Below are 14,603 nucleotides of genomic sequence, written 5' to 3' on the forward strand. Positions count from 1 at the left end.
CACCTCGTAATTTTTATACCCAAACAAAATTATTTTAGGTATCATTTTTTGTTCACTGGCGTGTGGTTTGGACATGTCTTCTTCGTTGGTTGTCCTGCAATTTGATTGGATGAATGCTGTGTGATGAAAACAAAGTAGATCTAATTTGATTGGCTGTTGTACTGAGACCACACCAGCTGACACACGCAACGCTGATAGACAAGTACACAATGAAAAATACGGAGCGCTCCCGAATAACTTTTTCATCTTTGGGTTTTGGGGAAAGTAGCAAGTCATGTCAAGTCATGTCAATTCAAAAGGCTCAAGTCCAAGTGAAGTCACAAGTCATTGATGTTAAAGTCTAAGTCGAGTTGCAAGTCTTTTTACATTTTGTCAAGTCGAGTCTAAAGTCATCAAATTCATGACTCGAGTCTGACTCGAGTCCAAGTCATGTGACTCGAGTCCACACCTCTGCTTTTAGCAGCTTCGGGAGGGATGAGAGGCAATAGGCGCAACAACAGTAATAGTACCATGATGACTGCAAAGATGGTAACAGTCCATTTTGGAGCATGGCGGTCAACTTCAAAGCTCCTTTCTTCATTCGATTTTTCACAAATGTATGCATTATTACAGGAAAATAATGTCTCAAACTGCAGTTAGTTGAACTATCTTTATCGCTCATTCTCTGTATGGGTCCAGGCAAAGTCCAATGGTTAGTTTCGGTTATGTCGACAACCGCTTGTGTCCACCTGAGGGATGTCGACTTAAACACGGGTTGCTACTTTTGCTTAAATTACAGTCCTTTCAGGGAAGAAGGTTAAACTGACAAAATGACTAACTGCTGCCTTTGTGAGACGCCATATTTAAAAGTGTGCATCTGTTGTTAGTTGTGTATCAGGGCATGAACATGACTGTCTGCTACCCCAGCGTGGGACAAGATGGCATTCAGAATGAGGGCAATGCCGTGGCCATCATTGGAGCTGCAATCATGTACTGCTGTGTTCTCTTTGCATGGTAAGTGATCTGTACACCTGCTACAAACCATTACTATCAAATCATACTACAGTACATCACGGGTGCACCTCTTTTGCACCTGGCACCAGTTTAATGTAGGCATTATTCTTGCATGTGGCAGGTAAATACAAATATAACTCACCATAACACTGAATTACTGGCAGCCCTGGCGTTTTTGCCTTTGCAAAATAGCTCTCCAAAAACATTTTTCTTTCTTACTAATTTTTACGAGCTCGTGGGCTTATTCTTTGGCTAATGTTTCTGATGCGTCGTACGAGCTTAGAGCCATAGAACAGAATAAAACTTGATATACTTGCAGTTAGTTCCAATGGATTTCTATTTCTATGGATTTGAATTTATTTTCTAATAGTTCATACTTTGTGCTATATTTCATACACTTATGTATGCTTTTTGGGTGCAATTCTACATGCAGAAAGACATCTGTTATTGGTAATAACTTGTGCTATAAGGCAATGTGCAGTAATAGCAGCACTTGAACTTACTAGGCCAAAGGAGATGTGTATTTTCTACCTTCAGCACTCTTATTATATGCAACAATTTAGCACACTTCTCCATGTACCTTAACTACTATGGGGACATTGTTCCTGATCTGGCCTGAGCTGAGGTCAGGCAGCAACCTACTTCTTTGTTTTGGTCTCCATTTTATTTCATTGTTATTATTATATCTGAGTCTGTATTATACTGTTTATGTTGGTGCTGTCTAACTGAACTTTTTATGGACCTTATACACCCTCAACCTGCTGGGGACTGCAGATGCACATGCTGTTTAGCGCATGGGGTTTGGATCTTAGTAAATCAGGCCCGCAGTCTTTGTACTGGAGATCACCCGCAACACACCCACTAATAATATGGGCAATTTTATAGTTTGCACTTGTTGTTTGGAATATTAGTATATAAAGCCCAATAAATACAATGTACAATTATTCTGTACATTAGAGAACCCTATTTCAGAAAGAGGAAACTCATGTTTCCACATTATGTTTTCACAGCAATGAAGCCTCCTACCTTGCTGAGGTATTTGGTCCCTTTTGGATGATCAAGGTTTACCGCTATGAGTTCCAGAAAGCCACCTGCTGTTTCTGCTGCCCTGAGGAGGAAGAAGGTTTGTTCTTTAATTAGGACTACTTTCCACACGGTGAAGACAGATCTCTGTGCAGCCGGTTCGTAGGAAAAGTTGATGTTTTGCTCACATCAGAAGATAGTAGTAATCCTAATGTGCAATATTGTTTGCTTAAACTCATTATTATGAAGTAGTGCACACGTTGTAAATATTCCATTGGAATAATAGAGCTTTTGCAAGTATTGGTGTGAATCTTGTCCAATGTCCGACATAACCTTCTGTAATGTAGCCAGTGCGAATGTGCGATAGCACACTGTGTAAACCGCACTGTCGAACACCTCAAGTGCAGTGCTGGACAATAAGTTCACAGCCTGTGTTTTAATCAGTGGTGCAGGTCTGGACCATGCAAGGTGGCCACTCTTCTTACTGGTGAAGACTTCCATGATGATAGTTTTATTTGTCTTTGAGCTTGAACTTTATAAATAACTACATGTGTGAACCAGAATCTGCATCTGTGTCTATAACCCTTAAATGTGTATTTGCAAATGTATGTAAACGTATATAAATGTATCACTCAAGTGGGACCATGTGAAAGGTCAAGATACACAACAACTAAGCCATGGGCTGTGTCACAAATCAAATACTTCCATCACTACACTTCAATATGTACAGCATGCTTTTATACGATAAATATGATGTGGATGTCGTGAGTTCTGACCACAGGATGCAGAGACAGCAGGCAAAGTGCAAGTGTAATGCATTTATTAACAACTATAAAGAACATCCAGTTGTGGGGCTGTCTTGGTTGACAAGACTCTGCAACATCGCGTGGACATCGGGGGCGGTACCTCTGGATTGGCAGACCGGGGTGGTGGTTCCTCTCTTTAAGAAGGGGAACCGGAGGGTGTGTTCCAACTATCGTGGGATCACACTCCTCAGCCTTCCCGGTAAGGTCTATTCAGGTGTACTGGAGAGGAGGCTACGCCGGATAGTCGAACCTCGAATTCAGGAGGAACAGTGTGGTTTTCGTCCTGGTCGTGGAACTGTGGACCAGCTCTATACTCTCGGCAGGGTCCTTGAGGGTGCATGGGAGTTTGCCCAACCAGTCTACATGTGCTTTGTGGACTTGGAGAAGGCATTCGACCGTGTACCCCGGGAAGTCCTGTGGGGAGTGCTCAGAGAGTATGGGGTAACGGACTGTCTTATTGTGGCGGTTCGCTCCCTGTATAATCGGTGTCAGAGCTTGGTCCGCATTGCCGGCAGTAAGTCAGACACGTTTCCAGTGAGGGTTGGACTCCGCCAGGGCTGCCCTTTGTCACCGATTCTGTTCATAACCTTTATGGACAGAATTTCTAGGCGCAGTCAGGGCGTTGAGGGTATCTGGTTTGGTGGCTGCAGGATTAGGTCTCTGCTTTTTGCAGATGATGTGGTCCTGATGGCTTCATCTGGCCAAGATCTTCAGCTCTCACTGGATCGGTTCGCAGCCGAGTGTGAAGCGACTGGGATGAGAATCAGCACCTCCAAATCCGAGTCCATGGTTCTCGCCCGGAAAAGGGTGGAGTGCCATCTCCGGCTTGGGGAGGAGATCTTGCCCCAAGTGGAGGAGTTCAAGTACCTCGGAGTCTTGTTCACGAGTGAGGGAAGAGTGGATCGTGAGATCGACAGGCGGATCGGTGCGGCATCTTCAGTAATGCGGACGCTATATCGATCCGTTGTGGTGAAGAAGGAGCTGAGCCAGAAGGCAAAGCTCTCGATTTACCGGTCGATCTACGTTCCCATCCTCACCTATGGTCATGAGCTTTGGGTCATGACCGAAAGGACAAGATCACGGGTACAAGCGGCCGAAATGAGTTTCCTCCGCCGGGTGGCGGGGCTCTCCCTTAGAGATAGGGTGAGAAGCTCTGTCATCCGGGGGGAGCTCAAAGTAAAGCCGCTGCTCCTCCATATCGAGAGGAGCCAGATGAGGTGGTTCGGGCATCTGGTCAGGATGCCACCCGAACGCCTCCCTCGGGAGGTGTTTCGGGCACGTCCGACCGGTAGGAGGCCACGGGGAAGACCCAGGACACGTTGGGAAGACTATGTCTCCCGGCTGGCCTGGGAACGCCTCGGGATCCCCCGGGAGGAGCTGGACGAAGTGGCTGGGGAGAGGAAAGTCTGGGCTTCCCTGCTTAGGCTGCTGCCCCCGCGACCCGACCTCGGATAAGCGGAAGAAGATGGATGGATGGATGGATGGATATAAAGAAACAGTGCAGCAAGGAAGTGCACGGGAAGCATAGGGAAAACTGTGACTGTTTAGGTACAAAGCAAAAAATAAAAAATAAAGTCAAGCAATGACCCGGCCACAACCAGAAGCAACCAGGAACAAGTATGTCCTGATTGTCAATCAAGGACAGGTGAAGAAGCCAGCACCTAGACACGAAAGGTAGTGGCAAAAGGATGCAAACAGGAAATGCCAACAAAAATAAGAGCGCTGGACAGGAAATAAAACAATATACATTAAACTAATAATTGTCATGACAGACCATGAGAGTATATTTTGTATACTGCATACTCAGTTAGTTGTTGACAGTGCAGTGTTGTCTTAAAGCGATTGCTGAGGTCACTCACCCACATCACAATCCTCATCCGCTTCTTCTTCTTTTCTCCTTTTTAATGGTGAATTGCAACCACTCAAGTTAGTCCCTCCCTATTTCGCTACCTAGCCAAAAAGGTGACGATTGAGGGTGGTAAGTGTCCATCACAGTAACGCAAGGCGCAGGTAATGGCGGTTACTGCATGTTGTGGTAGGTCTTAGTGTGAATGCGCTGGAGAAGTTACGTGTTACATAAGGAATTGTACAGCCCAATGTTTCTTACAGGTCTCTCTTTCTCTGCTTTGTGTCTTTCCTTTTGGCTTATTTTCATCTTCTTTTCAGTTGAGGAAGAGTTTGTGGTTGACGACGACAACAACAAAGGGTGTCAGAAGGTCATTCACAACGAGACCCAGAGGGTCGCTTACAGCTACTTCTTCTTCCATTTTGTCTTCTTCCTGGCCTCACTCTACGTCATGATGACCCTCACCAACTGGTTCAGGTTAGTCAACAGCAACGATGCCGCTTAAGTCTGCTTAAATCGACCGAGCACGTCGACGTCAAATTTGAGACCCAACAAAAGAGTTATAATCTATGAAAAATGTGTCCGTTATTGTGTTGTAATATTGTTACATCATCATTATCACGGGCTTCACGGTGGCAGAGGGGTTAGTGCATCTGCCTCACAATACGAAGGTCCTGAGTAGTCTTGGGTTCAATCCCGGGCTCGGGATCTTTCTGTGTGGAGTTTGCATGTTCTCCCCGTGACTGCGTGGGTTCCCTCCGGGTACTCCGGCTTCCTCCCACCTCCAAAGACATGCACCTGGGGATAAGTTGATTGGCAACACTAAATTGGCCCTAGTGTGTGGATGTGAGTGTGAATGTTGTCTGTCTATCTGTGTTGGCCCTGCGATGAGGTGGCGACTTGTCCGGGGTGTACCCCGCCTTCCGCCCGATTGTAACTGAGATGGGCTCCAGCGCCCCCCGCGACCCCAGAGGGAATAAGCGGTAGAAAATGGATGGATGGATCATTATCACTAAGCAGGGTGAAGGATAACAACAGTCTATTACACAGCATCACACTAACTTCCAGGTCAGTGGAAAAAACAATCTTCAAAATAAAAGCACGACAACTAACAAAAAGCACCAAAATATATATTTTGTATTACCTTACCGCCTTGTATGTATACGGGTAAAAGCCAGTAAATTAGAATATTTTGAAAAACTTGATTTATTTCAGTAATTGCATTCAAAAGGTGTAACTTGTACATTATATTTATTCATTGCACACAGACTGATGCATTCAAATGTTTATTTCATTTAATTTTGATGATTTGAAGTGGCAACAAATGAAAATCCAAAATTCCGTGTGTCACAAAATTAGAATATTACTTAAGGCTAATACAAAAAAGGGATTTTTAGAAATGTTGGCCAACTGAAAAGTATGAAAATGAAAAATATGAGCATGTACAATACTCAATACTTGGTTGGAGCTCCTTTTGCCTCAATTACTGCGTTAATGCGGCGTGGCATGGAGTCGATGACTTTCTGGCACTGCTCAGGTGTTATGAGAGCCCAGGTTGCTCTGATAGTGGCCTTCAACTCTTCTGCGTTTTTGGGTCTGGCATTCTGCATCTTCCTTTTCACAATACCCCACAGATTTTCTATGGGGCTAAGGTCAGGGGAGTTGGCGGGCCAATTTAGAACAGAAATACCATGGTCCGTAAACCAGGCACGGGTAGATTTTGCGCTGTGTGCAGGCGCCAAGTCCTGTTGGAACTTGAAATCTCCATCTCCATAGAGCAGGTCAGCAGCAGGAAGCATGAAGTGCTCTAAAACTTGCTGGTAGACGGCTGCGTTGACCCTGGATCTCAGGAAACAGAGTGGACCGACACCAGCAGATGACATGCCACCCCAAACCATCACTGATGGTGGAAACTTTACACTAGACTTCAGGCAACGTGGATCCTGTGCCTCTCCTGTCTTCCTCCAGACTCTGGGACCTCGATTTCCAAAGGAAATGCAAAATTTGCATGGTTGGGTGATGGTTTGGGGTGCCATGTCATCTGCTGGTGTCGGTCCACTCTGTTTCCTGAGATCCAGGGTCAACGCAGCCGTCTACCAGCAAGTTTTAGAGCACTTCATGCTTCCTGCTGCTGACCTGCTCTATGGAGATGGAGATTTCAAGTTCCAACAGGACTTGGCGCTTGCACACAGCGCAAAATCTACCCGTGCCTGGTTTACGGACCATGGTATTTCTGTTCTAAATTGGCCCGCCAACTCCCCTGACCTTAGCCCCATAGAAAATCTGTGGGGTATTGTGAAAAGGAAGATGCAGAATGCCAGACCCAAAAACGCAGAAGAGTTGAAGGCCACTATCAGAGCAACCTGGGCTCTCATAACACCTGAGCAGTGCCAGAAACTCATCGACTCCATGCCACGCCGCATTAACGCAGTAATTGAGGCAAAAGGAGCTCCAACCAAGTATTGAGTATTGTACATGCTCATATTTTTCATTTTCATACTTTTCAGTTGGCCAACATTTCTAAAAAATCCCTTTTTTGTATTAGCCTTAAGTAATATTCTAATTTTGTGACACACGGAATTTTGGATTTTTATTTGTTGCCACTTCAAATCATCAAAATTAAATGAAATAAACATTTGAATGCATCAGTCTGTGTGGGATGAATAAATATAATGTACAAGTTACACCTTTTGAATGCAATTACTGAAATAAATCAAGTTTTTCAAAATATTCTAATTTACTGGCTTTTACCTGTATACATCCATATGATATCAGCACGAACACGGTATAAAATGAGGGTATCCAAATTTTTTCCACAATATTCGGCATACAGAAAAATGATGTTATAAGTTGAAAATGATAATGTTTGCGTTTTAATAGGTCTTCATTATCCCTGATGGGGCAATTTGTTTATTTTGGGTGTCGTAAAATTGTTCATTGTGTTACTTTATATTTTTCTACCTTTGTTTTAAATATGTTTCTATGTTCATCGTACTGAATTTTCTTTGTTGTTTACGCAGTATGTTAATGAAAAATGGAACCGATTTCAATTTGTTTTTTTAGTAAAATGCTTTAAAACTGGCAGGTTTAAAAAAATATGAAAATTGGTGATATTAATCAAGATTGGATCGTGATATTTCTTTTTGCTATATTGCCAAGCCAGAGTCAATACATGCAAATGAATTAATGCAGCAGCCCTCTTAGATAAGGGTAGTAAATATCAGATAAAAACACAAGAAACCAAAACAATTGGAGCAAAACCATGGCATATTTTTAAGAATTCTTTATTATCAGCCATTCTTATTATGTATTTGGCTAAAGTCACCAGTAAATATGAGTATATTTTATGTTTACGTTCAGTCACTTTGGCAACGGTTTCCACTGTCTTTACAGATCTGTTTCTGTGTTCAGTTTTTCTCATCCTCTTCTTTCTAACATCCATCCATCCATTTTCTACCGCTTGTCCCTTTCGGAGTCGCGGGGGGTGCTGGAGCCTATCTCAGCTGCATTCGGGCGGAAGGCAGGGTGCACCCTGGACAAGTCGCCACCTCGTCACAGGGCCAACACAGATAGACAGACAACATTCACACACTAGGGCCAATTTAGTGTTGCCAATCAACCTATCCCCAGGTGCATGTCTGACATTTATAATTGACATAGATCAGGGGTGTCAAACTCATTTTAGATGGCGGGCCACATGGAGAAAAATCTACTCCCAAGTGGGCCGGACTGGTAAAATCACGGCACGATAACTTAAAAATTGTCATGTCTGTGTGATCATGTTTTGTTTTAGTCATGTTCGGTTTTGTTTTTGGACTCTTTGTGCACTTTTGTTTGTTTTTGTCACCATAGCAACCCATTAGTTTTCACTTGTCATGTCACGCACCTGTTTCACGTTTTGAGTCACGCACCTGTTTTCACTGACCATGTCACTGCTATTTAAGCCGGTCTGTTTCTGTTGTTCGTCCTGGTGACATTATCATGCTACCCATGATATTCCTGTTTACCATAGTTCTTGCTTCATGCCATGCCACAGTAAGTGTTTTTGTTTCGTGTTCATAGTTAATTGCCTTTGTGCTAGTCTTTTGTTTTCATTAGTCAAGTTTGTTCTCCGCCATTGTGCGCGCCTTTTGTTTGCTTCCTAGTGTTTAAAATAAAAATGTACTCACATTCACGCCTTGCCCGCGCCAACCTTCCTTTGCATTCCGGGAAAACACAACCCAAAGTCCACGTATTGACAAAAATGACGACAACTTCAGATTGTTTTCTATGTTTAAAAATAGAACAAGCACATTCTGAATCTGGGTATTATCTTCGACCCAACTCTCTCGTTTGAATCACACATTAAGAGTGTTACTAAAACGGCCTTCTTTCATCTCCGTAATATCGCTAAAATTCGTTCTATTTTATCCACTAGCGACGCTGAGATCATTTTTCATGCGTTCGTTACGTCTCGTCTCGACTACTGTAACGTATTATTTTCGGGTCTCCCTATGTCTAGCATTAAAAAATTACAGTTGGTACAAAATGCGGCTGCTAGACTTTTGACAAGAACAAGAAAGTTTGATCATATTACGCCTATACTGGCTCACCTGCACTGGCTTCCTGTGCACTTAAGATGCGACTTTAAGGTTTTACTACTTACGTATAAAATACTACACGGTCTAGCTCCGTCCTATCTTGTCGATTGCATTGTACCATATGTCCCGGCAAGAAATCTGCGTTCAAAGAACTTTGGCTTATTAGTGATTCCCAGAGCCCAAAAAAAGTCTGCGGGCTATAGAGCGTTTTCTATTCGGGCTCCAGTACTATGGAATGCCCTCCCGGTAACAATTAGAGATGCTACCTCAGTAGAAGCATTTAAGTCCCATCTTAAAACTCATTTGTATACTCTAGCCTTTAAATAGCCCCCCTGTTTGACCAGTTGATCTGCCGTTTCTTTTCTTTTCTCCTCTGCTCCCCTTTTCCTTGAGGGGGCGGGGGGCACAGGTCCGGTAGCCATGGATGAAGTGCTGGCTGTCCAGAGTCGGGACCCGGGGTGGACCGCTCGCCTGTGCATCGGCTGGGAACATCTCTGCGCTGCTGACCCGTCTCCGCTCGGGATGGTGTCCTGCTGGCCCCACTATGGACTGGACTCTTACTATTATGTTGGATCCACTATGGACTGGACTCTCACAATATTATGTCAGACCCACTCGACATCCATTGCTTTCGGTCTCCCCTAGAGGGGGGGGGTTACCCACATATGCGGTCCTCTCCAAGGTTTCTCATAGTCATTCACATCGACGTCCCACTGGGGTGAGTTTTTCCTTGCCCGTATGTGGGCTTTGTACCGAGGATGTCGTTGTGGCTTGTGCAGCCCTTTGAGACACTTGTGATTTAGGGCTATATAAATAAAGATTGATTGATTGATTCTGAAAATGTTCAAATCATAATGTTGTTGTTTTTTTACACTTACATGTTTACATGTTTAAAGTATTCTAACTTTAATTGTCATTGTTTATGCTTTCTGAATAAATTATGTGATAACGTTCATTAGTCAACTCATTGGTGTTAATTTTCAATCTATCAAGATACAAAAATAATATAAAAATCTAACTACAGCATGTTATTTATGCAGTTTGATCGTTTTCCTCAACTGGTGCACTAACATCGTGTGGTTGATTTTTTTTACATAATCTACAAAGATACAAATAATTGCTATTACGACATCTAGTGGACACATTTAGAACAGCTGTTTCTTTCATTCCAAAATTTCGGCTCATTTTTATACTTAGCAAACTCATCCCGCGGGCCGGATACAACCGGATCAGTTTGACACCCCTGACATAGATCAATAAATGTGTCTCATAAAGTAAAGTAGATAGGAGCACAGCGTGCGTGGCTGGAAGTGTCTCCATTGCTGCTTTTCATTTCACACATGAATTCCTAATGACCGACGAAAAAAACTACTATTTTCTCTTCGAGCTAAGATCAATCAATCAATCAATCAATCTTTATTTATATAGCCCTAAATCACAAGTGTCTCAAAGGGCTGCACAAGCCACAACGACATCCTCGGTACAAAGCCCACATAAGGGCAAGGAAAAACTCACCCCAGTGGGACGTCGATGTGAATGACTATGAGAAACCTTGGAGAGGACCGCATATGTGGGTAACCCCCCCCCCCCTCTAGGGGAGACCGAAAGCAATGGATGTCGAGTGGGTCTGACATAATATTGTGAGAGTCCAGTCCATAGTGGATCCAACATAATAGTAAGAGTCCAGTCCATAGTGGGGCCAGCAGGACACCATCCCGAGCGGAGACGGGTCAGCAGCGTAGAGATGTTCCCAGCCGATGCACAGGCGAGCGGTCCACCCCGGGTCCCGACTCTGGACAGCCAGCACTTCATCCATGGCCACCGGACCTGTGCCCCCCCCCCCCCCCCCCCCCTCAAGGAAAAGGGGAGCAGAGGAGAAAAGAAAAGAAACGGCAGATCAACTGGTCTAACAGGGGGGCTATTTAAAGGCTAGAGTATACAAATGAGTTTTAAGATGGGACTTAAATGCTTCTACTGAGGTAGCATCTCTAATTGTTACCAGGAGGGCATTCCATAGTACTGGAGCCCGAATAGAAAACGCTCTATAGCCCGCAGACTTTTTTTGGGCTCTGGGAATCACTAATAAGCCGGAGTTCTTTGAACGCAGATTTCTTGCCGGGACATATGGTACAATACAATCGACAAGATAGGACGGAGCTAGGCCGTGTAGTATTTTATACGTAAGTAGTAAAACCTTAAAGTCACATCTTAAGTGCACAGGAAGCCAGTGCAGGTGAGCCAGTATAGGCGTAATATGATCAAACTTTCTTGTTCTTGTCAAAAGTCTAGCAGCCGCATTTTGTACCAACTGTAATTTTTTAATGCTAGACATAGGGAGACCCGAAAATAATACGTTACAGTAGTCGAGACGAGACGTAACGAACGCATGAATAATGATCTCAGCGTCGCTAGTGGATAAAATAGAACGAATTTTAGCGATATTACGGAGATGAAAGAAGGCCGTTTTAGTAACACTCTTAATGTGTGATTCAAACGAGAGAGTTGGGTGGAAGATAATACCCAGATTCTTTACTGATTCGCCTTGTGTAATTGTTTGGTTGTCAAATGTTAAGGTGGTATTATTAAATAAATGTCGGTGTTTAGCAGGACCGATAATCAGCATTTCCGTTTTCTTGGCGTTGAGTTGCAAGAAGTTAGCGGACATCCATTGTTTAATTTCATTAAGACACGCCTCCAGCTGACTACAATCCGGCGTGTTGGTCAGCTTTAGGGGCATGTAGAGTTGGGTGTCATCAGCATAGCAATGAAAGCTAACACCGTATTTGCGTATGATGTCGCCTAGCGGCAGCATGTAAATACTAAAGAGTGCAGGGCCAAGAACCGAACCCTGAGGAACTCCGCACGTTACCTTAACATAGTCCGAGGTCACATTATTATGGGAGACGCATTGCATCCTGTCAGTAAGATAAGAGTTAAACCACGACAAAGCTAAGTCTGACATACCAATACGTGTTTTGATACGCTCTAATAAAATATTATGATCGACGGTATCGAAAGCAGCGCTAAGATCAAGAAGCAGCAACATAGATGACGCATCAGAATCCATCGTTAGCAGTAGATCATTAGTCATTTTTGCGAGGGCTGTCTCCGTAGAGTGATTTGCCCTGAAACCGGATTGAAAAGGTTCACAGAGATTGTTAGACACTAAGTGTTCATTTAGCTGCTGTGCGACAATTTTTTCGAGGATTTTCGAAATAAAGGGAAGGTGGGACACCGGTCGGTAGTTTACCATGAGGTCAGGATCAAGGTTAGGTCTTTTGAGCAGAGGATGAATAACCGCTTTCTTGAATGCTAGGGGAACAGTGCCAGAGGAAAGTGATAAGTTTATAATATTTAGCACTGATGGACCTAATAATACAAAAAGCTCCTTGATAAGTTTCCCAGGAAGTGGGTCAAGTAAACATGTTGTTTGTTTTATCCCACTTACACGCTGTAATAGTTCCTCTAATGTTATTTCATCAAAAAGAGAGAGACTATTTTGTATTGCAGTATCCGTCGTAGATACAGTTGTATCTGTGTTCATAGAACCCAGTTGTAGCTGGGATGCGTTGTCTTTAATCTCCTTTCTAATGAGTTCAATTTTCTTATTAAAGAAATTCATAAAGTCATCTGCCGAGTGGGTGGAGCTATTGGGAGGAGTCCCTTGTTGGGTTAGCGATGCTACTGTACTAAACAAAAATTTTGGGTCGTTTTTGTTGAGGCGGATGAGATTTGAGTAATATTTAGCTTTAGCTAAGGTAAGCATGCGTTTATACGATATTAAACTATCACTCCATGCTTGATGGAAAACCTCAAGCTTGGTCGCGCGCCATTTGCGTTCCAACTTTCTACATGATAATTTATGAGCTCTGGTTTCCTCTGTAAACCATGGGGTGCGCCTTTTAGGGGCCCTTTTTTGTTTTAGCGGTGCTATACTATCAATGGTTTTACAAGTGTTTTCTTTTTCCAGCTACGAGTCAGCGGTGCTGGAGACCACCTTCACCCACGGCAGCTGGTCTACTTTCTGGGTGAAGATGTCGTCGTGCTGGGCTTGTGTGATCCTCTACCTTTGGCTGCTGCTGGGCCCCTTGTGCAGCTGTCAAAACCAGTCCAGACCTCGACGCTCACGCATTAAACGCCGCTCACCGTCCTCCCGTCACGTCAATGTCAGCGTCTGACCAGAGAAGGGAGGAAGTTCACAAGTCTTTCTTTACCCTACAGGGGACATTTTTTCCATGGATGGAAGAAGCCACGTGGGTGATGGTGAAAGACTCACATCGCAGTGAGATGCTCTGATGTTTTCTTGAAGACTGTATGACTTGCCAAAGTGATGAGATGAACTGTACGGTGATAGAAATACAGCAAATCAGTGGACACTTTTTTTTACTTTCTTATAATAACTAAAAAAAAACATCTAGCTGTTAGAAGTGAACTTAAAAAATATACTTTTTGGATGTGTCAAGAAGTCATGTCCTGCTTGTTGTTAGTGATAACATGTTATTAACCATAATTGTGATGTTTACTTAGACCAAGGGTGTCCAAAGTGCATTTCTGGCCTGTAGCTACTATTTGATTGGCACTCAATAAATGAAAGATAATAAATAACATTAATTTTTAATTAGATACATTGTTAGATTTTACAATAATGTTATTTTTACATAAAACATGGATAGTTGAGCATATACAGGTAAAAGCCAGTAAATTAGAATATTTTGAAAAACTTGATTTATTTCAGTAATTGCATTCAAAAGGTGTAACTTGTACATTATATTTATTCATTGCACACAGACTGATGCATTCAAATGTTTATTTCATTTAATTTTGATGATTTGAAGTGGCAACAAATGAAAATCCAAAATTCCGTGTGTCACAAAATTAGAATATTACTTAAGGCTAATACAAAAAAGGGATTTTTAGAAATGTTGGCCAACTGAAAAGTATGAAAATGAAAAATATGAGCATGTACAATACTCAATACTTGGTTGGAGCTCCTTTTGCCTCAATTACTGCGTTAATGCGGCGTGGCATGGAGTCGATGAGTTTCTGGCACTGCTCAGGTGTTATGAGAGCCCAGGTTGCTCTGATAGTGGCCTTCAACTCTTCTGCGTTTTTGGGTCTGGCATTCTGCATCTTCCTTTTCACAATACCCCACAGATTTTCTATGGGGCTAAGGTCAGGGGAGTTGGCGGGCCAATTTAGAACAGAAATACCATTGTCCGTAAACCAGGCACGGGTAGATTTTGCGCTGTGTGCAGGCGCCAAGTCCTGTTGGAACTTGAAATCTCCATCTCCATAGAGCAGGTCAGCAGCAGGAAGCATGAAGTGCTCTAAAACTTGCTGGTAGACGGCTGCGTT

At 43.2% G+C, this 14,603-nt stretch overlaps 1 protein-coding gene across 3 annotated transcripts in view; it reads left to right on the forward strand.

Moving 5' to 3' along the window:
* The window catches only part of serinc4 (serine incorporator 4), a 167,730-nt gene extending 153,774 nt beyond the window's left edge, over window positions 1-13,956 (forward strand). For all 3 annotated transcript variants that reach the window (XM_061975084.1, XM_061975085.1, XM_061975083.1), the window contains 4 exons: window positions 867-993; window positions 2,004-2,116; window positions 4,989-5,145; window positions 13,219-13,956. In XM_061975084.1, coding sequence (XP_061831068.1) covers window positions 867-993; window positions 2,004-2,116; window positions 4,989-5,145; window positions 13,219-13,426 — 605 coding nt within the window. In that variant the 3' untranslated portion in view covers window positions 13,427-13,956. The remainder of the gene's footprint in view (window positions 1-866; window positions 994-2,003; window positions 2,117-4,988; window positions 5,146-13,218) is intronic.
* The last annotated feature ends 647 nt before the right edge of the window (window positions 13,957-14,603 follow it).

Source organism: Nerophis lumbriciformis, linkage group LG15, assembly GCF_033978685.3.
Source record: "Nerophis lumbriciformis linkage group LG15, RoL_Nlum_v2.1, whole genome shotgun sequence".
NCBI classification, from domain to species: Eukaryota; Metazoa; Chordata; class Actinopteri; order Syngnathiformes; family Syngnathidae; genus Nerophis; species Nerophis lumbriciformis.